The sequence below is a fragment of the Oncorhynchus nerka genome, linkage group LG27, assembly GCF_034236695.1.
Source record: "Oncorhynchus nerka isolate Pitt River linkage group LG27, Oner_Uvic_2.0, whole genome shotgun sequence".
Lineage (NCBI taxonomy): Eukaryota > Metazoa > Chordata > Actinopteri > Salmoniformes > Salmonidae > Oncorhynchus > Oncorhynchus nerka.
This window is the reverse complement of record NC_088422.1, coordinates 83408544-83436424: the sequence shown is the minus strand read 5'-3', so window position 1 is coordinate 83436424 and position 27881 is coordinate 83408544. Positions and strand designations below refer to the sequence as shown.

At 43.5% G+C, this 27881-nt stretch overlaps 1 protein-coding gene across 7 annotated transcripts in view; it reads left to right on the top strand.

Annotated features, from left to right (window-relative positions):
• The window catches only part of trpm7 (transient receptor potential cation channel, subfamily M, member 7), an 86963-nt gene that overhangs the window by 34937 nt on the left and 24145 nt on the right, over window positions 1-27881 (top strand). For 3 of the 7 annotated variants that reach the window (XM_065012092.1, XM_065012091.1, XM_065012090.1), the window contains exons 8-25: window positions 1463-1637; window positions 1755-1878; window positions 2256-2328; window positions 5347-5447; window positions 5829-5963; window positions 6172-6225; window positions 6344-6484; window positions 6647-6781; window positions 7403-7680; window positions 8021-8249; window positions 8469-8624; window positions 9357-9500; window positions 11479-11607; window positions 12041-12292; window positions 21871-22045; window positions 26835-26967; window positions 27116-27300; window positions 27611-27743. In XM_065012092.1, coding sequence (XP_064868164.1) covers window positions 1463-1637; window positions 1755-1878; window positions 2256-2328; window positions 5347-5447; window positions 5829-5963; window positions 6172-6225; window positions 6344-6484; window positions 6647-6781; window positions 7403-7680; window positions 8021-8249; window positions 8469-8624; window positions 9357-9500; window positions 11479-11607; window positions 12041-12292; window positions 21871-22045; window positions 26835-26967; window positions 27116-27300; window positions 27611-27743 — 2752 coding nt within the window. The other 4 variants (XR_010461592.1, XM_065012093.1, XM_065012094.1 and 1 more) reach the window with 4 other exon arrangements.

The following is a 27881-nucleotide window of genomic DNA, read 5'->3' as shown; positions in this document are numbered from 1 at the left end:
TTCTTTTTACATCAAGCACGTCTCTTTGACCAAATAGCCCTATTAAATAAAAATGCAATTCAATATCCTAAAACCAGGATGGGTCCAAATAGAATGGACAATATGGAATTAAATGAGGCTTCTCACGACTGCTGTCTGGGAGTTTCACTCCGTGGGCTAAATGGTCATGAATCAATTGTAGGCCAATTTGTCCATTTTTTTACAAGCTGATCATAGCAAAGAAGAAAATACTTCTGTATTTCCGGCTGTGTAAACACACGGATTCTCACTGAAAATGGACTCATAACTCCTGATAATCTTGGGTATCTCATATGTAGATCTTAAATAGACACAATTATTTGTCTTAAGCCTTGGTCAGGAATCCGGATTAGGCTAATAAAATGCAACTACCTGTTTTACAAACAGTAGTACATGGATGGGCATTCATAAAATTGCATTGTGGGCCGTCACTGTAGGCTACAGTATTCAAGTTTTTCTGGGATAGGAGGAGGGCGGTAATTTGTTCTCGCCTAGGGCGGCAGAACGGCCAGGACTGGGCCTGCCTGAATTCACCTGGCTCAGAGAAGCTGTCTGTCTCGTCCGGACACGTTCATTCTCATTTTGCACATTGAAGGTTGCATTCCAACATTGTTGCAGAGATTGGAGAGGCAGACTGCAGGGTTTAGACAACCCCCCCCACTGTTGCAAACCAAATGCTAGGCTAGAAACATGGGGAAATAATGTCAAGATGCTGTTTCCGGTAGAGAGAGAGTTTTGGAATTGCCTGGCTGGGCTGTGGGACAGTGAATGCGCAGTGATAATTGAAAATAGAACTGTTAAAAAGCATTACCTGAGGATTATCGTAAATAAATAATGACTATCAACCAATTAGCATCCAGGATCCAAACGTAACGTTTTATAATTATTATTTCCACCACAGGCATCTTCTCTCCGGCTGTGTGTTGAGAGTACTTTAACACCTGAAGGCAATGTCTAAGAATAATGGTCAGGTCCAGAATTATTGGCACTCTTGATAAAAATTAGCAAAAGAAGTCTATCAGTCAGTGTCTACTGTAGTTGCTGTATCTCCGCCTTTTCTGTCTCCGTGTGGTGCTTCTAAGTGCCAGTGTGTGACAGAGGCAGGTACCAGAGACTGGCTATTATCACAATAACCTTAGATCCCCTATTATTAAAATAGCCTTGGCAGACACCCATACAGAATGCACACCCACTGTTATTATGGTGTGGCAGTCTGCTGACCTGCTGAAACACCCTCTTAAAATGGAGCTTTAAGACCTGTCACATGTCTCTCTGTTAACCCTTTACTGCTTTCCTGTTGTCATCACAAACAGAGACCAATAGAATACAGCGTCTCGATGAACATACAGTGTTGCTATTTGAGACGTTTCCAATGTTCTTAACAGCATATTTAGTGATCTTCTGGCTTTCTCTCTTTTTCTCTGTCCTTTCTCCCTCCCCCCAGGAATTGGTCAGGGTGTTCCTGTGGTAGCGTTGATATTTGAGGGGGGTCCCAATGTAATTCTGACAGTGTTGGAGTACCTTCAGGAGACTCCCCCTGTTCCTGTGGTGGTCTGTGAAGGGACTGGGCGTGCTGCTGACATACTGGCCTATGTCTACAAACAGACTGAGGAGGGGGGGTGAGACACACTTTCTTCTAACAGATTGCACCACATATAATGGGGTTCCACAGGGTTCTGTGCTAGGACCGTTACTTAGAGGAATTATCGTGGATGTAACTTCCTTTAACCCTTCAGGGGTCTACCTGACGGTGTGGAGACAGAAATCATCGCTACGATCAAAAAGACGTTCAACTTCAGCCACAGCGATGCTATGCACCTCTTCCAGACCCTTATGGAATGTATGAAGAGCAAAGAACTGGTAAACACATGGTTAACTCAGTGAATACATGGAAATCTATTCCACATCAGGTAACTGATGCAAGCAGTAGAATCAGATTTAAAAAACAGATAAAAATACACTTTATGGAACAGCAGGGACTGTGAAGAGATACACACAGGCACAGACACATGCACATAAGACACACACGTACACATGTGGGGATCCTTAACAAATACTGAATTAATTTTAAGAGAACGCTGAATCCTACAATGCATACTGTGTTGTCTGTTCATAGTCTGATTAATATAAAGATGACGCTTATAGTTTTTCATTAATACCAGAACCTATTGCATTACTTTAGATTTTTTAATGACCATGTGGGTTTTCTCTCCCTCTCTCCTTCCTCTGAACGACAGATCACTGTGTTTCATATCGGCTCTGAGGACCACCAGGATATCGATGTGGCCATACTGAGGGCATTACTGAAAGGTGTGTTGGGTAACTTCCTCTCAGTGTCCTGCTGTTTGACTGACAGAGGATCTGTGCCCATGACTCCCCTCTGACCTCCTAGAGAAAGGGAGAGGGCAAATGAAAAGATCATAATAATACAACAAACAGAAGGGCGAGACAGTGGGTTGTGTAATCAAAGTTTTCATTTTGAAACTGATACTATAGATATGTTTTGAAAAGTCAACACTCTCCTCTCTCGTCCTGCTCTCTCTCACTATCTCTCTCGTCCTCTGTTTCTCTCACTATCTCTTGTCCTGCCGCGCTCTTTCTCTCGCTCTCTCACTTGCTCTCTGTTGGGGTTTCCCTGTGGGTCTCAGAGGGGCTTATTGCTAGATACTCCGAGACCCCATTCTCACAACACATAAAGCTGTCCTCTTCTCACTTTTCTCTGTTCTATTCTATCCGATCTGGCTCTAACACAGAGGGCAAGAGAGAGCTCTGAAAGGATAGGTATTCACATGAACTAGTCTGTCCCTATGTATTCAGTAGTGTGTGTATGTCTATCTATCAGTGGTCTTCTGTCATTGAATAAGAAGTTCAGACAAATGCAGGAATGTGTTCAAAGTCCGCCCCACGCAGCTTGTCTACCAGCTATGTAGATCTCGTAGTAGAGGAACCAGTCCAGTCAGTCAAGAGTTCAGGACATTCTGACTGAGCATAATAATCCCCAGCCAGCAGGAAAATATAAGCCTGTCAAACCAGCATTAGTCTTGGTCAACCAGTAACACATCCTCAATAGAAGGCCTCAATAGCTCATTCGACCCTAAAGGAAACATACACAATAATATGGAAATACCTTTCAAATAGCTGTCCAGTGTTTCCAGATTTCTATGAAATATGACCTACACTGCTCCAAAAAATAAAAGGAACACTAAAATAACACATCCTAGATCTGAATGAATGAAATATTCTTATTAAATACTTTTTTCTTTACATAGTTGAATGTGCTGACAACAAAATCACACAAAAATGATCAATGGAAATCAAATTTATCAACCCATGGAGCTCTGGATTTGGAGTCACACTCAAAATTAAAGTGGAAAACCACACTACAGGCTGATCCAACTTTGATGTAATGTTTTTAAAACAAGTCAAAATGAGGCTCAGTAGTGTGTGTGGCCTCCACGTGCCTGTATGACCTCCCTACAATGCCTGGACATGCTCCTGATGAGGTGGCGGATGGTCTCCTGAGGGATCTCCTCCCAGACCTGGACTAAAGCATCCGCCAACTCCTGGACAGTCTGTGGTGCAACGTGGCGTTGGTGGATGGAGCGAGACATGATGTCCCAGATGTGCTCAACTGGATTCAGGTCTGGGGAACGGGTGGGCCAGTCCATAGCATCAATGCCTTCCTCTTAGCCACATCAGCTAATGAGCCAGCTCGGTGATAATGAGAAGTCTCCTCTATGAGGAAATATGAGACGTGTCCACTATGAGGAAATGGCAAGCATTTTTGAAATGGTCTGTTTGAGATACAACTTTGAGGTGGGTTTTTGAAGAGGTTGTTTTCTTCCCTGTATTTTATGCTTTGGTCACATGAGTATAGGAAGAGTAGAAGTCAACAACATGATTTGGTCACATCAGTATAGGAAGAGTAGAAGTCAACAACATGATTTGGTCACATCAGTATAGGAAGAGTAGAAGTCAACAACATGATTTGTGTTTGAGTTAACAGATTATAAGCTGCTAAATGTGAGATTTTCTTTGGACAGTTACTTTAACATTTCCTCCATAAACATATCAGATGAACCGTAAGGTTACAGAGACGTGTTTGTAAATATGGAAATGTCCCGTCTCCCACATCAGGATTTACATCCTGAAAATACAACTTGAACTTTAAACTTTACCAAAAGGAAATCCTGTAGGAAATGATCTCTCTATGGTAGTTGTATTGGACTGTGTATTAGTATGCACTATTATTATTTTTAATAAGGTACACAACACGGGTACACATAGACAGAGAAACAAGTGACAAGACCGAACAAGACACAGTTCCCATCCCACACCCACCCACAGGACTTCCCCAAAGTCAGATTAGTTGTTCACAATAGCAGTCTTTTTACAGTCATATGTTGATGAAAGAGCAAATCTGTTTCTTTCACTCCCCCATGCATGAGTCCTACAGATATTTCCATGTTTATAATATCCATGAATGATGGCAGACACTGCTGTCTGCTTAAAGAATGAGGAGCCTGCCAACGGGAGTATTTTGGTCTGCTGTTAAGCCAGCCAAATATGTCGCTGTTTGACAGATGGGTCTAAAGTAGTGTCATCGTTTAAAAATAAAAGAGATGGGGAACATGGTACATTTCTACCATTATGTCACAAAGACCAGATGAAACACAACTCCAGAAGTGTAAAACACCTGGACACTCCCAAACCATATGAAAACATGTGCCAGAAGCCCCCTGAGGGGGATTGTTTAGCTTTCATCCACTAGAATACTAACTTGGTGTGTAACTCTGACTCCATGGGGTTATATGGATGATTAGAGTTTACCCTGGATCCCATGCTAGGATATGGTTCTGTGTAAAACAGTAGTGGTGATTTAGTATGGTAATTCATCTGTGTTATTCTGTATGGTTGTTTCTGTATTGTCCTTCCCCAGCCCTGTTCTCTAAATCCTGCTGCTAAGTCAACAGGAAACACACAATTAATGTGGCTTTGCCTAGCAATTAGTTTGTGTGTGTGTTGTGTGTGTGCTTACGCTGCTGCTACTCTGTTTATTATATATCCTGATACCTAGTCACTTCTAACCCTGTCCACATGTACATACTATAAACTACCTGGTACCCCTGCACATTGACTCAGTACTGGTACTCCTCGTATAAAGCCTCATTAATGTGTTTGTTACTGTTTCCTTTTTATTTAGAAAATATTAGTCTTTTTATCTCTGCGTTGTTGGGGCTCGTACGTGAGCATCTTCCTGTGAAGTCTACACTGGTTGTATGTGACGCATGTGACCAATAACGTGTGATTTGTGTGCTGCTCCTCCAGGCACCAATGAGTCTGCGTTTGACCAGCTGGTTCTGACTCTGGCCTGGGACCGGGTGGACATCGCCAAGAACCATGTGTTTGTCTACGGACAGCAGCTACTGGTACGTCTATCTGTGTGTGGCTGGCTGGCTCTCTTTGGCTCTTTCGCTGGCTGGCTGGCTCTCTCTGTTTATGTGGCTGGCTGACTCTCTGTCTGTCTGTGTGGCTGGCTGTCTGTCAAGACTGCATCTATTATGAATGTGCTGTTCATCAGGATCAGCCTAAATGGAATAAATGTAATTTAAACCCCAAATATCTCCTAAGCTAGCCACTCCAGAGTCAGTGGTCCTATATGACCCAAGGGACAGGCTACAGGAAGGCTGCCAGTAGATTGTTTATTTTGACTAATCTGAACTGGTCTGGTGTATTTATTCATTGTTAGTGCAGTCAATGTTGGATCCATGTTGAGGGGTGTGTGTGTGTGTGTGTGTGTGTGCGCGCAGGTGGGTTCGTTGGAGCAGGCCATGCTGGATGCCTTAGTGATGGACCGTGTGGAGTTTGTGAAGCTCCTGATTGAGAATGGAGTTAGCATGCACAGGTTCCTTACCATCACACGGCTGGAGGAGCTATACAACACGGTAACACACATGGCTCACCAATTTCACACACATACATGTAATGATGCTCCACAGGGCTCTATGCTGGTACCATTTACTGTTCTCATCACACGTGCAACCTCTCAATTCTAACGTTTGATTCGTATTCTGTCAAAATCATTTCTAAACGGTCTGTTTATCCATGGTCCTGCTGGGCATCGTGTTTTTATCTGTGTCTCTTCTGTTCCAGAAACAGTCCCCTACCAATCCCACGCTCTTCAACCTCGTAAGGGATGTCAAACAGGTGCATCTTTGACTTCTTGTCAACCATTGATTGTCAAAGTTTGAATTAATTTGAACAATAGTAATTGATGATGGTGTTGTTGATTAGTATGGCTCACTATGACTCTAATTGTTTCCAGGGTAATCTCCCTCCTAACTACAAGATGACCTTAATTGACATTGGCCTGGTGATAGAGTACCTGATGGGCGGGACTTACAGGTGCAACTACACCAGGAAACGCTTCAGGATCATCTACAACAATCTCCATGGCAACAGTAGGGTAAGGGTTAACGGTTAGTGTTAAGGATTGAAGATAAAAGGTTACAACGTAAGTTCGCTTCAGGGTCAAGGGTTAAACTCAGGTTATTTTGATCTTTCACTGATTGATTCATTTAGAGTAATGGTGAAAGTAAACTGTCCTACTTTTTCTCTGTCTCTGCAGAGGTCAGGTCGCCACTCTGCAGGGCCTGGGTCCCACCTGAGGAAGAGCCAAGAGTCGTTCAGTATCCAGGCCGACAAGAAGGAGAAGACCAGGCACAACCACTTCATCAAGACTGCACAGCCATACAAACCCAAGGTACACACACACACACACGCACAACATGGAGAGTCATATTTGAGAACGCACTGTGTGATGGCAAGAAACAGCCTGTCCACTGATGACCTTGTGGAAATCTATACCAATGTAATCTGACCATGCCTGGAGTATGACAGTGTGTTGCTGGTAGGCTGCACAAAGATGCTGCACTGGATAAGGTACAGAAAAGGACCAGCAAGATAATAACAAAAACAGAGACATCCCACTGACCCTTCCACTACTACAGCCATGGAGAGAGCAAGCAGCAGTAAGATTGGTCACTGACATGCACCAACCTGACCACCGTCTACAGGATCTCCTACCACAGAGAAGGGGAGTCCTCCGCAACCAGAACCAACTGTCCAGCATCAACGCAAGGAAAAATAGGCTGAAAAATTCTAGTTGTATCTTGTTTTTGAGGTATTGTCTGAATGTAACTGTGCATTCTGCATTACTCTTGTTGCCTGCGAGCATGAATGAAATAAATCAATGAAATCACTACAAACCCAAGGTGTGTACACACACACACACACACACACAATATCAGCCATACAAACCCACAGAACTGAGCCATCAGATTATTCAAATCGCCCTCTTGACGCCCACCCCTCTCCCTCTTAGTTGGAGTCGGCGACAGACCAGTCCAAGAAAAAAGCCAAGGAGGAGATCGTTGACATCGATGACCCGGAGACACGCAGGTTCCCGTACCCGTTCAATGAGCTGCTGATGTGGGCCGTCCTGATGAATAGGCAGAAGATGTCTCTGTTCTTCTGGCAGCATGGGGAGGAAAGCATGGCCAAGGCCCTGGTGGCCTGTAAACTCTGTCGCTCCATGGGCTATGAGGCCAAGAAGAGTGACGTGGTCGACGACACCTCCCAGGAACTCAAGGACTACTCCAAGTATGACACATTACACACCAAATAACTAGGACACTTCAATCCTCACTAATACTCAAGACTACTATAATATGTGACAGATTATACTAATACTAAGTACTCCAAGTATGATGCATTACTACTAGTAGTCACTAATACTCAAGGCATGAGTATTACTGAGTATTAGTATGTGATGTATCAGACTATTTTTGTGAGTGAAGTGACCATGAGGAGCTGTGTTGTGGTGACTGATGAGGATGTTAATGATGGTGTTTTCAGTGAGTTTGATACTGTGGTATGTGTGTGTCATGTTCAGAGGGATGATGTCTAGAGTAATGTAAGGTTGATGATTATTATTTCATAGTGAATTTGGCACCCTAGCAGTGGACCTCCTGGAGCAGTCATTCAGACAGGATGAAACCATGGCGATGAAACTGCTGACCTACGAACTGAAGAACTGGAGTAACAGCACCTGTCTGAAGCTGGCCGTGTCGTCGCGGTTACGACCCTTCGTGGCTCACACCTGTACCCAGCTGCTGCTGTCAGACATGTGGATGGGACGACTCAACATGAGGAAGAACTCCTGGTACAAGGTGACACTGCCCAGCAATGCAGTGTGTGTGTGTGTATATATATATATATATATATACACACACACACACACGCAATAGTGTTCCACATGGCTCTGCGCTCGGATGGTTATTATAGATGTATGTTTTTCCAGGTGATTCTCATTATCCTGGTCCCTCCTGAGTAAACATAAATAAACATATACATTTAAAAACGAAATATAATAATGTATATATCTCTAGGTGATCCTCAGTATCCTGGTGCCTCCTGCAATCCTCCTGTTGGAGTACAAGACAAAGGCAGAGATGTCCCACATCCCTCAGAGTCAGGACGCCCATCAGATGACCATGGAGGACAGCGAACACAACTTCCATAACACCACCGACAACATACAGATGGTCAGAATCAATATGACAGAGTTCATGTCATCTATTTTCTTTTCTTATCTTACTGTGTCTGTTCTGGCAAGTACACTGGTGCTACTGGTATTCTAATGATCCTGGGATTTAGCTATGAGGGTCCTGGGGTTTAGCTATGAGGGGAAGCTATGATGATCCCGGGGTTTAGCTATGAGGAGAAGCTATGATGATCCTGGGGTTTAGCTATGATGATCCTGGGATTTAGCTATGAGGAGAAGCTATGATGATCCCGGGGTTTAGCTATGAGGGGAAGCTATGATGATCCTGGGGTTTAGCTATGAGGAGAAGCTATGATGATCCCGGGGTTTAGCTATGAGGAGAAGCTATGATGATCCTGGGGTTTAGCTATGAGGAGAAGCTATGATGATCCTGGGGTTTAGCTATGAGGAGAAGCTATGATGATCCTGGGGTTTAGCTATGAGGAGAAGCTATGATGATCCTGGGGTTTAGCTATGATGGTTCTGGGGATTAGCTATGAGGGGAAGCTAAGATGATCCTGGGGTTTAGCTATGAGGGGTAGCAATGAGGTCCTGGGGTTTAGCTATGAGGGGTAGCTATATGAGAGAGAGGGTTGGACTGCAGTGCTCTCTTCATTCATGGTTTCTTAATTTCTGGTGCTGGGGTCTGTTTTCAGTCTGCATGTATATATATGGACATATACATGTCTATACAGTCTATTAAGAGGCGTTATTAAACATGATTATTCTCCAGGATGTGTTCCAGGAGGCGAAGGCGGATGACAACGTGGAGGTGAAGGATGAGGCGGAGACACAGGTCCGCTCCCGAAGACTTCCTCTAACCAGGAAGTTCTACGCCTTCTACCACGCCCCCATCGTCAAATTCTGGTTCAACACGGTATGAATCCCTAGCCCCTGGCTCTACCCCCTCCATGTGAGCTGACTAGCAGACACTCTGGGCCCTACTATGTTTAATGGTACAGCAGAGTTCTGACTACCAAGGTTTTCCCTGTGGAGCCGCTAAGCAGCTTAAATGGAAGGGATGTTTCCTTTCTCCTCGTGGGATATTTCCTGTATCCTGCCCTGTGTGTGTGTGTGTGTGTGTGTGTGTGTGTGTGTGTGTGTGTGTGTGTGTGTGTGTATGAGTTCATTTTGAATCGCTTTGTGTCCCGGGTGGGTGGAGATTTCCCTTTAGAAGCAATGTAACAGTTGAAAACTGAGCACCACTTGCCCAGTGTGTGTACTCTGAGACCAGGGAGGGCTGACATGAAACGTGTTGATGTTGAGAGGACAGAGGGAGGCTGGGGCGTGTGTGTACTTTTCCAGAGCTCTACCTCCCACACCCTGCATACTACACACACACACACACACACACACACACGTACCCTCAGGTGGTGTTCCAGGTGCCCTGGCTTAATTTGCATGTCCTGATAGCATCAGTAGAACAGTCCTGAACATAACTATATCTGCTGTACCCAGATCAATGCTCATCTACCCCACAATCAACATCAACATAATTATGCTGCCTGCCACACAATGATCCAGCTCTCACACTATGTCTGTCACATCATGATCTCTGCTTCCACATAATAACCCTGCCTGCCCCAGTCAGCACTGATCCCCACACTGAGCAGTCTCCGTTTAGTCACGGCCCTCCAACAGCCACACACACCCTACCTAACCCCCGGGCCATAGTTAGAATGACTGATGTCTAGGGTGGGGGGGTGGGTCTGTATAATGGCTGAGAGGTGTTGTTGAATGCTGTAGTTTCCTTCATGCTTCACTAGTCAGGCTCCCAGTGTTCACCTCTAAAAAGACCTGGGGGTATGTCACAAAGCAGGAACAAAGTAGGACTGCTGTAATGGGATCAGTTTAGCCTTTTAGGTCATAATGACCCCTACAGATCAGACTTTTTCAAACCTCTCCTCTAACGGCCCTAAACTAGCACACCGGTTTTACCTGGTCGAGGGCTTGATGATAAGTTAACTAGTTGATTCGGGTGTGCTAGTTCTGGAATAGTTCAAATACATGGAATATCTGGGGGTCTCTGAGAAAAGGTTTGAGAAGGGTTGATATAGATTTTAAATAAGATTATATGGGGGGGGGGGGGGGGGACACTTTAAATATGGGCCCTGGGCATTGTCTTAGACAAGGGTTTAGTAACAATAAAGAAGCATTTTCAATCAGCTTTACGGCTTACCTGGTTCTTTCTGTATTAGTGTGATACCAGTATCGATACTGGTATCACAATACTACAATACCAGTATCACAATACTACAATACCAAAACAAGCACAAAGCAGACTGTGGTGCTGTTGTACAACAGTGTGTGCTATTGATTGCAAAATAAACAAATGTGACTCAGTGACAACAAGGCAGTTCTTTTCCAACATTAGGACTGTTTTCCTCAAGTAATTAAGTCTGTTTCATTTTTCCTTGCCTTCCTTACTTCCTAGTATCGCGGTACTGGTATCTTGATAACCCTAATTTAAGGTGTATGTGTGTGTTGTGTGTCTACTGGCTAGCTGATGTACGTTTGTGGGTCTGTATAATAGTCTGTGTATGGTATGTAAAGGTGTGTGTTGTGGGTCAATATAATAGCCTGTGTATGGTATGTAAAGGTGTGTGTTGTGGGTCAATATAATAGCCTGTGTATGGTATGTAAAGGTGTGTGTTGTGGGTCAATATAATAGTCTGTGTATGGTATGTAAAGGTGTGTGTTGTGGGTCAATATAATAGCCTGTGTATGGTATGTAAAGGTGTGTGTTGTGGGTCAATATAATAGCCTGTGTATGGTATGTAAAGGTGTGTGTTGTGGGTCAATATAATAGCCTGTGTAAAGGTTGTGTGTGTGTGTGTGCGTTTTCCCCTGGGTAGCTGGCGTACCTGGGCTTTCTGATGCTTTACTCGTTTGTCGTTCTGGTCCGGATGCCCGAGTTTCCGTCTCCTCAAGAGTGGGTGGTCATCCTCTACATATTTACCTCCGCCATCGAGAAGATACGAGAGGTACGCTAATGCTGCTCCCTGCTCTCTACATCAATAGGGTTATGTTCCATCGAGAAGATACGAGAGGTACGCTAATGCTGCTCCCTGCTCTCTACATCAATAGGGTTATGTTCCAATTGGCACCGGATTTGCTATATAGTGCACTGCTTTCGCCATTTGGATTGGACCCTATGACTGTATGAGAAGGACAAGACACTTACCCAGCTATCTTTGTTTCTCAGAGGATTCAATACAATTTAGTTTAGTTCAATTTGCTTTAAACAAGCTCATTCTTCTAGTTGACAGTTTAAACAGAGAAGTACTGAGTCCACATTCACGTTGATAGAATATTTCTCCATTTCTATCACTTTGTTTCCATTGTTGATTTGATTTGAGCTCTCAGTTCACTGGATGCACTCATGTCCTATTGTCTGTTCTGTATCTTTCTTTGTAGATGTTTATGTCTGAAGCTGGGAAGATTAGCCAGAAGGTTAAAGTCTGGTTCAGTGACTATTTTAACCTCTCAGACTTCCTGGCTATTGTCACCTTCTTTGTGGGCTTTGGATTGAGGATCGGAGGAGAGGATGTGCTTGTCCCAGGCCGGACTGTGTATTGCTTGAATATCATCTTCTGGTACGTGAGACTCCTAGATATTCTGGCAGTCAACCAGCAAGCAGGACCGTATGTGATGATGATCGGTAAAATGGTGAGTGTTCTTTTTTTCCCCTAATGCTTTACTAATCCAAATTCGTTCTTCAACTGTGTCAAATTGTATTTGTCACATGCGCCGAATACAACAGGTGTAGACCTTACAGTGAAATGCTTACTTACGAGCCCTTAATCAACAATGCTTTAAAAAGTTAAGAAGAAAAATGTGTTAAGTAAAAATGGATAAGTAGAAAAAAAGAAAGTTAAAGTAACAAATAATTAAACGGCAGCAGTAAAATAACAACAGCGAGGCTTTATACAGGGGGTACCAGTACAGAGTCAATGTGGAGGCTATATACAGGGGGTACCAGTACAGAGTCAATGTGGAGGCTATATACAAGGGGTACCAGTACAGAGTCAATGTGGAGGCTATATACAAGGGGTACCAGTACAGAGTCAATGTGGAGGCTTTATACAGGGGGTACCGGTACAGAGTCAATGTGGAGGCTTTATACAGGGGGTACCGGTACAGAGTCAATGTGGAGGCTTTATACAGGGGGTAGCAGTACAGAGTCAATGTGGAGGCTTTATACAGGGGGTAGCAGTACAGAGTCTATATACAGGGGGTACCGGTACAGAGGCTATATACAGGGGGTACCAGTACAGAGTCAATGTGGAGACTATATACAAGGGGTACCAGTACAGAGTCAATGTGGAGGCTTTATACAGGGGGTACCAGTACAGAGTCAATGTGGAGACTATATACAGGGGGTACCAGTACAGAGTCAATGTGGAGGCTATATAGTCATGTGGGGCTATATACAGGGGGTACAGTACAGAGTCAATGTGGAGGCTATATACAGGGGTTACCGGTACAGAGTCAATGTGGAGGCTATATACAAGGGGTACCGGTACAGAGTCAATGTGGAGGCTTTATACAGGGGGTACCGGTACAGAGTCAATGTGGAGGCTTTATACAGGGGGTACCGGTACAGAGTCAATGTGGAGGCTATATACAAGGGGTACCAGTACAGAGTCAATGTGGAGGCTATATACAAGGGGTACCAGTACAGAGTCAATGTGGAGGCTTTATACAGGGGGTACCGGTACAGAGTCAATGTGGAGGCTTTATACAGGGGGTACCGGTACAGAGTCAATGTGGAGGCTTTATACAGGGGGTACCAGTACAGAGTCAATGTGGAGGCTATATACAGGGGGTACCAGTACAGAGGCTATATACAGGGGGTACCAGGTACAGAGTCAATGTGGAGGCTATATACAGGGGGTACAGGTACAGAGTCAATGTGGAGGCTTTATACAGGGGGTACCAGTACTGAGTCAATGTACAGGGGGTACCAGTACAGAGGCTATATACAGGGGGTACCAGTACAGAGGCTATATACAGGGGGTACAGGTACAGAGTCAATATGCAGGGGGTACAGGTACAGAGTCAATGTGGAGGCTTTATACAGGGGGTACAGGTACAGAGTCAATGTGGAGGCTTTATACAGGGGTACAGTACAGAGTCGGTACAGAGTCAATGTGGAGGCTATATACAGGGGGTACCGGTACAGAGTCAAGAGGCTATATACAGGGGAGGCTATATACAGGGGGTACCGGTACAGAGTCAATGTGGAGGCTATATACAGGGGGTACCGGTACAGAGTCAATGTGGAGGCTATATACAGGGGTACCGGTACAGAGTCAATGTGGAGGCTATATACAGGGGTACCGGTACAGAGTCAATGTGGAGGCTTTATACAGGGGTACCGGTACAGAGTCAATGTGGAGGCTTTATACAGGGGTACCGGTACAGAGTCAATGTGGAGGCTTTATACAGGGGGTACCGGTACAGAGTCAATGTGGAGGCTTTATACAGGGGGTACCGGTACAGAGTCAATGTGGAGGCTATATACAGGGGGTACCGGTACAGAGTCAATGTGGAGGCTTTATACAGGGGGTACCGGTACAGAGTCAATGTGGAGGCTTTATACAGGGGGTACCGGTACAGAGTCAATGTGCGGGGGCACCGGTAATTGAGGTAATAAACAAAAAAAGAAATGTCCTCGCACTGTCAACTGCTTTTATTTTCAGCAAACTTAACATGTGTAAATATTTGTATGAACATAACAAGATTCAACAACTGAGACATAAACTGAAAAAGTTCCACAGACATGTGACTAACAGAAATGGAATAATGTGTCCATAGGGGTGGTCAAAATGAAAGGTAACAATCAGTATCTGGTGTGGCCACCAGCTGCATTTAGTACTGCAGTGCATCTCCTCCTCATCTCCTCCTCACCAGAGTTGCCAGTTTTTGCTGTGAGATGTTACCCCACTCTTCCACCAAGGCACCTGCAAGTTCCCGGACATTTCTGGGGGGAATGGCCCTCACCCTCCGATCCAACAGGTTCCAGACTTGCTCAATGGGATTGAGATCTGGGCTCTTCGCTGGCCATGGCAGAACACTGACATTCCTATCCTGCATGAAATCACACACAGAACGAGCAGTGTGGTTGGTGGCATTGTCATTCTGGAGGGTCATGTCAGGATGAGCCTGCAGGAAGGGTACCACATGAGGGAGGAGGATGTCTTCCTTGTAACGCACAGCGTTGAGATTGCCTGCAATGACAACAAGCTCAGTCCGATGATGCTGTGACACACCGCCCCAGACCATAACGGACCCTCCACCTCCAAATCGATCCCGCTCCAGAGTACAGGCCTCGGTGTAACACTCATTCATTCGACGATAAACGCAAATCCGACCATCACCCTGGTGAGACAAAACCGTGACTCGTCAGTGACAATCACTTTTTGCCAGTTCTGTCTGGTCCAGCGACAGTGGGTTTGTGCCCGTAGGCGACGTTGCAGGTGTTGTTACACGTGGTCTGTCACTGCGAGGACGATCAGATGTCGGTCCTGTCTCCCTGTAGCTCTGTCTTAGGCGTCTCATAGTACCGACATTGCAATTTATTGCTCTGGCCACATCTGCAGTCCTCATGCCTCCTTGCAGCTTGCCTAAGGCACGTTCACGCAGATGAGCAGGGACCCTGAGCATCTTTCTTTTTGTGTTATTCAGAGTCAGTAGAAAGGCTTCTTTAGTGTCCTAAGTTTTCATAACTGTGACCTTAATTGCCTACCGTCTGTAAGCTGTTAGTGTCTTAATGACCGTTCCACAGGCGCTTGTTCATTAATTGTTTATGGTTGGGAAAAGCATGGGAAACAGTGTTTAAACCTTTACAATGAAGATCTGTGAAGTTATTTGGATTTTTACAAATTATCTTTGAAAGACAGGATCCTGAAAAGGGGATGTTTCTTTTTTTGTTTTTGCTGAGTTTATGTGCATGTAGGTAGAGTTAAAGTGCCTAGGCATAGATTATAAACTGAGAGTAGCAGCAGAGTAAAATAGGGGTCTGGGTAGCCCTTTGATTAGCTGTTCAGGAGTCTTATGGCTTGGGGGTAGAAGATGTTAAGAAGCCTTTTGGACCTAGATGTGGTGCTCCGGTACCTCTTGCTGTGCGGTAGCATAGAGAACAGTCGACTAGGGTGGCTGGCGTTTCAATGCTAACATTTCAATTTATATCTAAATGTTTTATATATCAGTGATTATGTACATCAACATATTTTATATAGTGATGATAATGTCAATATTTATTACAATTGAGTTGTCAATTCAATTGTCTATTACGATTACATTTATATTATGTATAGAGCTGACAATGTACAGGTAACTGCCAAAATAAAGAAAACACCAACATATAGACATTGAACACTAGTCACTTTAACAATGTTTACATACTGTTTTTATCCACTTTTAGAGCCCTGCACAGGCATTCATCTGAAGTCCAAACCCTACCCATGCTCGTGACGTTTAGGCCTTAACCTACCCAAGCCCGATTTGCTTCTGCCAAATTAAGAGCCGGCCCTGCCCAAAACCAGAAATAACTTCTCCCGTTTAGTAAATCCCTTAGCTGCTCGTCTCGGTCTGTCACTCACTCCCTGTGCGAATCTCACTCTGCATGTATTCTGTAAGTATCCATAGCAACGGCTCCACTTGGGCTGCTCTGCTCAATGAAGAGAACAGTTAGCTGCTTTTCATCACTCTAAACTCTGACAAACCTCAAGGAACAGTATTTTCTCTGAAATAATCTCACCTGTAGTATATATTTGACAAGGTTGAAGCACTTCTGACACCATGTTATGATCTGCAGCAGAGCACGAGCAAATGGCTCAGCTTCAAAAGGTTAGTGATCAATTTAGTGAGAGGAGCTCTACCCATTTTATATGTACAGTGGGGCAAAAAAGTATTTAGTCAGCCACCAATTGTGCAAGTTCTCCCACTTAAAAAGATGAGAGTCCTGTAATTTTCATCATAGGTACACTTCAACTATGACAGACAAAATGAGGGGAAAAAAATCCAGAAAATCACTTTGTAGTATTTTTAATGAATGTATTTGCAAATTATGGTGGAAAATAAGTATTTGGTCACCTACAAACAAGCAAGATTTCTCTCACAGACCTGCAACTTCTTCTTTAAGAGGCTCCTCTGTCCTCCACTCATTACCTGTATTAATGGCACCTGTTTGAACTTGTTATCAGTATAAAAGACACCTGTCCACAACCTCAAACAGTCACACTCCAAACTCCACTATGGCCAAGACCAAAGAGCTGTCAAAGGACACCAGAAACAAAATTGTAGACCTGCACCAGGCTGGGAAGACTGAATCTGCAATAGGTAAGCAGCTTGGTTTGAAGAAATCAACTGTGGGAGCAATGATTAGGAAATGGAAGACATACAAGACCACTGATGATCTCCCTCGATCTGGGGCTCCACGCAAGATCAAAATGATCACAAAAATCCCAGAACCACACGGGGGGACCTAGTGAATGACCTGCAGAGAGCTGGGACCAAAGTAACAAAGCCTACCATCAGTAACACACTACGCCGCCAGGGACTCAAATCCTGCAGTGCCAGACATGTCCCCCTGTTTGAGCCAGTACATCTCCAGGCCCGTCTGAACTTTGCTAGAGAGCATTTGGATGATCCAAAAGAAGATTGGGAGAATGTCATATGGTCAGATGATACCAAAATATAACTTTTTGGTAAAAACTCAACTCGTCGTGTTTGGAGGACAAAGAATGCTGAGTTGCATCCAAAGAACACCATACCTACTGTGAAGCATGGGGGTGGAAACATCATGCTTTGGGGCTGTTTTTCTGCAAAGGGACCAGGACGACTGATCCGTGTAAAGGAAAGAATGAATGGGGCCATGTATCGTGAGATTTTGAGTGAAAACCTCCTTCCATCAGCAAGGCTATTGAAGATGAAACGTGGCTTGGTCTTTCAGCATGACAATGATCCCAAACACACCGCCCGGGCAACGAAGGAGTGGCTTCGTAAGAAGCATTTCAAGGTCCTGGAGTGGCCTAGCCAGTCTCCAGATCTCAACCCCATAGAAAATCTTTGGAGGGAGTTGAAGGTCCGTGTTGCCCAGCAACAGCCCCAAACCATCACTGCTCTAGAGGAGATCTGCATGGAGGAATGGGACAAAATACCAGCAACAGTGTGTGAAAGACTTAAAGAAAACATTTGACCTCTGTCATTGCCAACAAAGGGTATATAACAAAGTATTGAGAAACTTTTGTTATTGACCAAATACTTATTTTCCACCATAATTTGCAAATAAATTCATAAAAAATCCTACTGTGATTTTCTGGATTTTTTTTCTTCTCTTTTTGTCTGTCATAGTTGAAGTGTACCTATGAGGAAAATTACAGGCCTCATATTTAAGTGGGAGAACTTGCACAATTGGTGTCTGACTAAATACTTTTTTGCCCCACTGTATATACTGTATTCTAGTCATGGCTCATCCTATATACAGTAACTACAGCTGTAGACATTTTATATTCATATACTGTCCTTACACACTGAAAAATAGCTCAAAGAAACTGAGGTGCGGGAGACAACTCCAATGGGCGTGTCTGTAAAAGGCTTTCCGACGGAGGTTGGTTTGCGTAGACTGGGAAATCGCTGTGGAGAGCCCTTAAGAACACAAGGTGAGAGGAAGGTAGCCTTTGACCAATTTATTTAGGTAATGTGTGACGGTAGATTGGATGGTTTTCAGTCAATAGCACATCTCTAGGGTTCCATGCTGGTTTGCTTTGAAAGAGGCTAATGATTGGAGGTGGGGGTGTTTTTAAAGGGGTAGCCCCGCCTCTCAGGTGGACATGATCTGGTTGATTACATTGAATGAGGTGCGTGGTGACCAATAGGTGGCAGGCTCCCCTCCAGGGTAGGAGGGAAGTGGGAGGAGTTGTTTATTTTCCGGACTCTGATATTGCTCCTTCTGATATTTCTTTTTTTTTTTTGGGGGGGGTGTCTGTATTGTATTTCTAGATTTTACTGCCCTGTTGGAGCTAGAATGGTGTTTTGTTGATAGAAAACATTGTCTCAGGCGCTGTTCCAGAATCTCCCATTAATGTTCAATTGGGTTGAGATCTGGTGACTGAGACACACACCCTTTAAACCCCCCCTAGGCTCCTTTGAGACCCCATTTTCTTTTGGATGTTAATAGCTTAATTAACTCAGGAACCACACCTGTGTGGGAGCACCTGCTTTCAATATACTTTGTATCTGTCATTCACCTAAGTGTTTCCTTTTAATTTGGCAGTTACCTCTATATATCAACATGTTTTACATAGTGGCAGTTACCTCTATATATCAACAACATGTTTTACATAGTGGCAGTTACCTCTATATATCAACATGTTTTACATAGTGGCAGTTACCTCTATATATCAACAACATGTTTTACATAGTGGCAGTTACCTCTATATCAACAACATGGTTTACATAGTGGCAGTTACCTCTATATATCAACAACATGTTTTACATAGTGGCAGTTACCTCTATATATCAACAACATGGTTTACATAGTGGCAGTTACCTCTATATATCAACAACATGGTTTACATAGTGGCAGTTACCTCTATATATCAACAACATGGTTTACATAGTGGCAGTTACCTCTATATATCAACATATTTTACATAGTGGCAGTTACCTCTATATATCAACAACATGTTTTACATAGTGGCATTTACCTCTATATATCAACAACATGTTTTACATAGCGGCAGTAATGTCTACTATCAACAACATGTTTTACATAGTGGCAGTTACCTCTATATATCAACATGGCAGTTATCTCTATATATCAACAACATGGTTTACATAGTGGCAGTTACCTCTATATATCAACAACATGGTTTACATAGTGGCAGTTACCTCTATATATCAACATGTTTTACATAGTGGCAGTTACCTCTATATATCAACAACATGGTTTACATAGTGGCAGTTACCTCTATATATCAACATGTTTTACATAGTGGCAGTTACCTCTATATATCAACATGGTTTACATAGTGGCAGTTACCTCTATATATCAACATGGTTTACATAGTGGCAGTTACCTCTATATATCAACAACATGTTTTACATAGTGGCAGTTACCTCTATATATCAACAACATGGTTTACATAGTGGCAGTTACCTCTATATATCAACAACATGTTTTACATAGTGGCAGTTACCTCTATATATCAACAACATGGTTTACATAGTGGCAGTTACCTCTATATATCAACAACATGTTTTACATAGTGGCAGTTACCTCTATATATCAACAACATGGTTTACATAGTGGCAGTTACCTCTATATATCAACAACATGGTTTACATAGTGGCAGTTACCTCTATATATCAACAACATGGTTTACATAGTGGCAGTTACCTCTATATATCAACAACATGGTTTACATAGTGGCAGTTACCTCTATATATCAACAACATGGTTTACATAGTGGCATTTACCTCTATATATCAACAACATGGTTTACATAGTGGCAGTTACCTCTATATATCAACAACATGTTTTACATAGTGGCAGTTACCTCTATATATCAACAACATGGTTTACATAGTGGCAGTTACCTCTATATATCAACATGTTTTACATAGTGGCAGTTACCTCTATATATCAACAACATGTTTTACATAGTGGCAGTTACCTCTATATATCAACAACATGTTTTACATAGTGGCAGTTTTACATAGTGGCAACAACCTCTATATATCAACAACATGTTTTACATAGTGGCAGTTACCTCTATATATCAACAACATGTTTTACATAGTGGCAGTTACCTCTATATATCAACAACATGTTTTACATAGTGGCAGTTACCTCTATATATCAACAACATGTTTTACATAGTGGCAGTTACCTCTATATATCAACAACATGTTTTACATAGTGGCAGTTACCTATATATCTATATATCAACAACATGTTTTACATAGTGGCAGTTACCTCTATATATCAACAACATGTTTTACATAGTGGCAGTTACAACATGTTTTACTAGTGGCAGTTATCTATATACAACATGTTTTACATAGTGGCAGTTACCTCTATATATCAACAACATGTTTTACATAGTGGCAGTTACCTCTATATATCAACAACATGTTTTACATAGTGGCAGTTATCAACAACATGTTTTACCAGTTACCATCTATATATCAACAACATGGTTTACATAGTGGCAGTTACCTCTATATATCAACATGTTTTACATAGTGGCAGTTACCTCTATATATCAACAACATGTTTTACATAGTGGCAGTTACCTCTATATATCAACAACATGTTTTACATAGCGGCAGTAATGTCTACTATCAACAACATGTTTTACATAGTGGCAGTTACCTCTATATATCAACATGTTTTACATAGTGGCAGTTACCTCTATATATCAACAACATGTTTTACATAGTGGCAGTTACCTCTATATATCAACAACATGTTTTACATAGTGGCAGTTACCTCTATATATCAACAACATGTTTTACATAGTGGCAGTTACCTCTATATATCAACAACATGGTTTACATAGTGGCAGTTACCTCTATATATCAACAACATGTTTTACATAGTGGCAGTTACCTCTATATATCAACAACATGTTTTACATAGTGGCAGTTACCTCTATATATCAACAACATGGTTTACATAGTGGCAGTTACCTCTATATATCAACAACATGGTTTACATAGTGGCAGTTACCTCTATATATCAACAACATGTTTTACATAGTGGCAGTTACCTCTATATATCAACATGTTTTGATAGACTACGGGGATCCAGCACCAGTTCTGTTCATTCTGAGGCGCCGTAGCTGTGAGTCCGGAAATTCTATCAGTATTTCCCAGGAACTTGGACCTGGTTAACTGCATGCACATGCCCTTAATATAGTGGTGGTAATGTCTCTATTCCTACAGATAGCTGTTTTATATTGTTGTGATAATGTATAGGACAATGTATATATTCCTCTATATTCCGCTGGTGTTGAGTTATGGCATGCCCCAGAAAGCCATCCTGTAATGTGTGTATGTAATATACATGTTATTCCTCTAGGTGGCGCTGGTGTTGAGTTATGGCATGCCCCAGAAAGCCATCCTGTAATGTGTGTATGTAATATACATGTTATTCCTCTAAGCCATCCTGTAATGTGTATATATTATGATCATGTATAGGATAATGATCATGTGTGTCATATATATTCCTCTAGGTGGCCAATATGTTTTATATTGTGGTGATCATGGCGGTGGTGTTGTTGAGTTATGGCGTGCCGCGGAAAGCCATCCTGTACCCAAATGAGGAGCCCAGTTGGACGCTGCTCAAAGATGTGGTCTTCCAGCCGTACTGGATGATGTACGGGGAAGTGTATGCCTATGAAATTGACGGTAAGGAAGACGAGCCTGGTATAAACGACTACGATGGTAAGAGTTTTCTTAAGGATTCTCACCACGGCATGAGAAGCTGATTAGCACTGGAAATCAATCAAAAACCCAGGTTTGGTCTAATCAACGCGTCCTGCACCGCACTGCAGTCGCCTCACACAGTCACCTCACACAGTCGCTGTGTTTAAATGATTTTGATTTAGAGTACAGAATGAGACCCTAGACCCGTGGTTGGATATGCATATGTTTTACTATGCCTATCCAGTTCTTTCATAAGTAATCAAGTTCTTAGGAGGTAGGGGCTAGGAGTTGATTGGGGACACAGCCAGTCGGCCCCTGTTAGGGGAGGTATAGCCAGCAATGGTAGAGAACAGCAGCTTTTAAACAATCAGGGCTTTAGTTTAGTGTCCAGATTTCTCTTGAAGCATGTCAAATGTAAGTGATTTGTTTTCCATAGTTATCTTTCCAAACATCTGTGATAAAGATGATCTGTGAACTTACCAGAGAAGAGCCCATTCTGTTAAATACAGAAGCCTGTGACATGACAAACCAATCAGGGATCATATCTCGGCATACCCAACCATTATCTCAGCCAATCATGACTACCCAGGAAATATCCTGTCTTTCTCCCAGTATAGCTCAGTGCTTTCTCCTTGGCTAAACTAGGCACATTTGACATTTTTATTCATATTTACCAATCCCATACAAGTTTGTATTTAAGGCACATGAAAGTTCACATGTTCAAGAAGCCATTTCTGGGGGGAAAACGTATTTTGAATCGGCCCTACTGTGAAGTAGGAACCAGCGTTAAATGCCTCATCCTGTAATATTTAGTAAACATTGTTGTACACATGGGGGTAATTCCTCACACATGGGGGTAATTCCTCACTTCCGGTTAAGGGAACTTTTTACTTAGTCTCGCAATTATGTCAATAGGAGACTAAGTGACATTCAGATTTGCTGCATAGAGCACATTTGAGATAGTGTGTTTATGATATTGAGTAATGATAATTACGGAAGATACATTGTGTAATATACAGTGAGGGAAAAAGTTTTGATCCCCTGCTGATTTTGTACGTTTACCCACTGACAAAGAAATGATCAGTCTATAATTATAATGGTAGGTGTATTTGAACACTGAGAGACAGAATAACAACTAAAAAGTCCAGAAAAACACATGTCAAAAATGTTATAAATTGATTTGCATTTTAATGAGGGGAAATAAGTATTTGACCCCCTCACAATCAGAAAGATGTCTGTCTCCCAGGTGTCTTTTATACAGGTAACGAGCTGACACTCAAAGGGAGTGCTCCTAATCTGTTTGTTACCTGTATAAAAGACACCTGTCCACAGATGCAATCAATCAATCAGATTCCAAACTCCACCAAGACCAAAGAGCTCTCCAAGGATGTCAGGGACAAGATTGTAGACCTACACAAGGCTGGAATGGACTACAAGACCATCGCCAAGCAGCTTGGTGAGAAGGTGACAACAGTTGGTGCAATTATTCGCAAATGGAAGAAACTCAAAAGAACTGTCAATCTCCCTCGGCCTGGGGCTCCATGCAAGATCTCACCTCGTGGAGTTGCAATGATCATGAGAACGGTGAGGAATCAGCCCAGAACTACACGGGAGGATCTTGTCAATGATCTCAAGGCAACTGGGACCATAGTCACCAAGAAAACAATTGGTAACAGGCTACGCCGTGAAGGACTGAAATCCTGCAGCGCCCGCAAGGTCCCCCTGCTCAAGAAAGCACATGTACATGCCTGTCTGAAGTTTGCCAATGAACATCTGAATCATTCAGAGGACAACTGGGTGAAAGTGTAGTGGTCAGATGAAACCAAAATGGAGCTCTTTGGCATCAACTCACCTCGCTGTGTTTGGAGGAGGAGGAATGATACCTATGACCCCAAGAACATCATCCCCACCGTCAAACATGGAAGTTTCTGCTAAGGGGACAGGACAACTTCACCGCATCAATGGGACGATGGACAGGGCCATGTACCGCCAAATCTTGGGTGAGAACCTCCTTCCCTCAGCCATGGCTTGAAAATGTGTCGTGGATGGGTATTCCAGCATGACAATGACCCAAAACACAAGGCCAAGGCAACAAAGGAGTGGCTCAAGAAGAAGCACATGAAGGTCCTGGAGTGGCTTAGCCAGTCTCCAGACATTACATTTACATCATTACATTTAAGTCATTTAGCAGACGCTCTTATCCAGAGCGACTTACAAATTGGTGCATTCACCTTAAGACATCCAGTGGAACAGCCACTTTACAATAGTGCATCTAAATCTTTTAAGGGGGGGTGAGAAGGATTACTTTATCCTATCCTAGGTATTCCTGAAAGAGGTGGGGTTTCAGGTGTCTCCGGAAGGTGGTGATTGACTCCGCTGTCCTGGCGTCGTGAGGGAGTTTGTTCCACCATTGGGGGGCCAGAGCAGCGAACAGTTTTGACTGGGCTGCGCGGGAACTGTACTTCCTCAGTGGTAGGGAGGCGAGCAGGCCAGAGGTGGATGAACGCAGTGCCCTTGTTTGGGTGTAGGGCCTGATCAGAGCCTGGAGGTACTGAGGTGCCGTTCCCCTCACAGCTCCGTAGGCAAGCACCATGGTCTTGTAGCGGATGCGAGCTTCAACTGGAAGCCAGTGGAGAGAGCGGAGGAGCGGGGTGACGTGAGAGAACTTGGGAAGGTTGAACACCAGACGGGCTGCGGCGTTCTGGATGAGTTGTAGGGGTTTAATGGCACAGGCAGGGAGCCCAGCCAACAGCGAGTTGCAGTAATCCAGACGGGAGATGACAAGTGCCTGGATTAGGACCTGCGCCGCTTCCTGTGTGAGGCAGGGTCGTACTCTGCGGATGTTGTAGAGCATGAACCTACAGGAACGGGCCACCGCCTTTATGTTAGTTGAGAACGACAGGGTGTTGTCCAGGATCACGCCAAGGTTCTTAGCGCTCTGGGAGGAGGACACGATGGAGTTGTCAACCGTGATGGCGAGATCATGGAACGGGCAGTCCTTCCCCGGGAGGAAGAGCAGCTCCGTCTGTTGTTGGCTAGCTAGCAGTGTCTCCTACGTTAAGGACGACAAATAGCTGGCTAGCTAACCTCGGTAAATTAAGATAATCACTCTAAGACTACACACTCTAAACTACACAATTATCTTGGATACGAAGACCGCAAAGACAACTATGTAGCTAGCTAACACTACACTAATCAAGTCGTTCAGTTGAGTGTAATAGTTTTTTACAGTGCTGGTATTCGGAAGACGGTGGACGTTTGCTAGCTGGCTAGCTGCTGGGCAGATAGCAGTGTAGACTACGTTAGGACGACGAAATACGATAATTACGCAATTATCTTTGATACAAAGACGGCTATGTAGCTAGCTAAGAAGAAATTGCTAAGATTAGACAAATCAAACCGTTGTACTATAATGAAATGTAATGAAAAGTTATACTACCTGCAGACCGAAGCGCTCGGATGCGACCGCTCGCTCCAACCCGGAAGTTGTAATCACATAGAAAATCTGTGGAGGGAGCTGAAGGTTTGAGTTGCCAAAGATCTGCAAAGAGGAGTGGGGCAAAATCCCTCCTGAGATGTGTGCAAACCTGGTGGCCAACTACAAGAAACGTCTGACCTCTGATTGCCAACAAGGGGTTTTCCACCAAGTACTAAGTCATGTTTTGCAGAGGGGTCAAGTACTTATTTCCCTCATTAAAATGCAAATCAGGCCTCCCGGGTGGCGCAGTGGTTAAGGGCGCTGTGCCAACAGAGACTCTGTGTTCGCGCCCAGGCTCTGTCGTAACCGGCCGCGACCGGGAGCTCAGTGGGGCGACGCACAATTGGCCTAGCATCGTCCGGGTTAGGGAGGGTTTGTCCGGTAGGGATATCCTTGTCTCATCGCGCACCAGCGACTCCTGTGGCGGTGCGCGATGTGCGCAGTGCGCGCTAACCAAGGTCACCATGTGCACGGTGTTTCCTCCGACACATTGGTGCGGCTGGCTTCCGGGTTGGATGCACGCTGTGTTAAGAAGCAGTGCGGCTTGGTTGGATTGTGTATCGGAGGACGCATGACTTTGTCCTTCGTCTCTCCCGAGCCCGTACGGGAGTTGTAGCGATGAGACAAGATAGTAGCTACTGAGAATTGGACACCGTGAAATTGGGGAGGAAAAGAGGGTAAAAAAATAAATAAATGCAAATCAATTTATCAACATTTTTGACATGCGTTTTTCTAGATTTTTGTTGTTATTCTGTCTCTCACTGTTCAAATAAACCTACCATTAAAATTATAGACTGATCATTTCTTTGTCAGTGGGCAAATGTACAAAATCAGCAGGGGATCAAGTACTTTTCCCCCTCACTGTATAGTAATCGCAGCTACCTGTCTCGCTCATCAGACTCAGGGAGCTCCACCCCAGTTGTGTGGGAGATACAGCGGCTGTGGGAAGAGACTACCTGTTGATATATAGAGCAGAATGTATACAGTAGCAGTAGATACTGTGCAGTATAATGAAATGTTATTCTACAAATTAGATGGTAGTCGCTGGTTTTACTGACCCAAATTATGTTTACTCCTAGACAACAACAACAACAACAAAAATCTGTAGAGACAAAGACAGTAGAAAGCTTAATCTGGCTGTACAAAACCAGTGCATGGAGTTTAGAGGTGTGGTGTGTGTGTGTGAATGATCTACACTTGTCACTGTGTGTTGTTTGGGATGTGTGTGTTATTGGTGTTGGGATGTGTGAAGCACCGTGTGTGTGTCTCTGACCCAGTCCCCTCTCTCCACAGTGTGTGCCAATAATACTGATACGAATGTGAAATCCCTGTGCTCCACTTCAGTGTGGATCACTCCTTTCCTACAAGCAGTCTACCTCTTTGTCCAATACATATTGATAGTTAACCTTCTCATCGCCTTCTTCAAGTAAGACTACACACACAATGGTGTTCCACAGAGCGCTGTTCTGTGACCAATACTATTCTCATTATTCATTAATAACATTATCATGTTTTTCCCCAATTTTCTACATCACTGTGTATATCTATTTTTGCCATCTCTCTCTTCTCCTCAGTAATGTGTACCTCCAAGTGATGTCAATCAGTAATCTGGTATGGAAGTACCAGAGGTATCATTTCGTCATGGCCTACCATGAGAAGCCAGTCCTCCCTCCTCCCCTCATCCTCCTCTCCCACCTCGTCTCTTTCTGCTCCTGCATCTGTCACAAGAGGAAGAAGGACAGTCACTCTTACGGACCAAGTACGGGAACTACCATTTATTGCTCTAAAATGCGGATCTGACAGAACCACTTGGTGATCAGAGAGAACAAGAGAGGCCCTAGTACTGAGCTCTGGGGGACACCAGTAGTGTATGAACAGACTATAATATGTATAGGTGTCTCTGGGATCTCTAGTTTATCAGCAAAAATATATGCAGCTACAATAACTTATTTGAAAATGTGTACTAGTAGTTACGTTGATCTGTAAAAGAGGTGAAATGCCTTGTTGAAACTAGAACGCTCTTCATCCTCTCCCTTCCCATCTTTCCTTCCCTCCCTTCCTCCCTCCAGAGTTGTTTCTAACGGAGGAGGATCAGAAGAAGCTCCATGACTTTGAGGAGCAGTGTGTGGAGACTTACTTCCATGAGAAAAACGACCAGTTCCACTCAGGGAGCGATGAGCGCATCCGCCTCACCTCAGACAGGTAACTGTTACATTAGTTACCATTCACCCCAGTTTTTATTTGACCCTTGCGCTGACAGTAACAGTTATTGTGTATATATAACATAAGAGGATTAGGAGGTTAATTGAATATTGAACTCTGTGGCAACATAGATGTGTT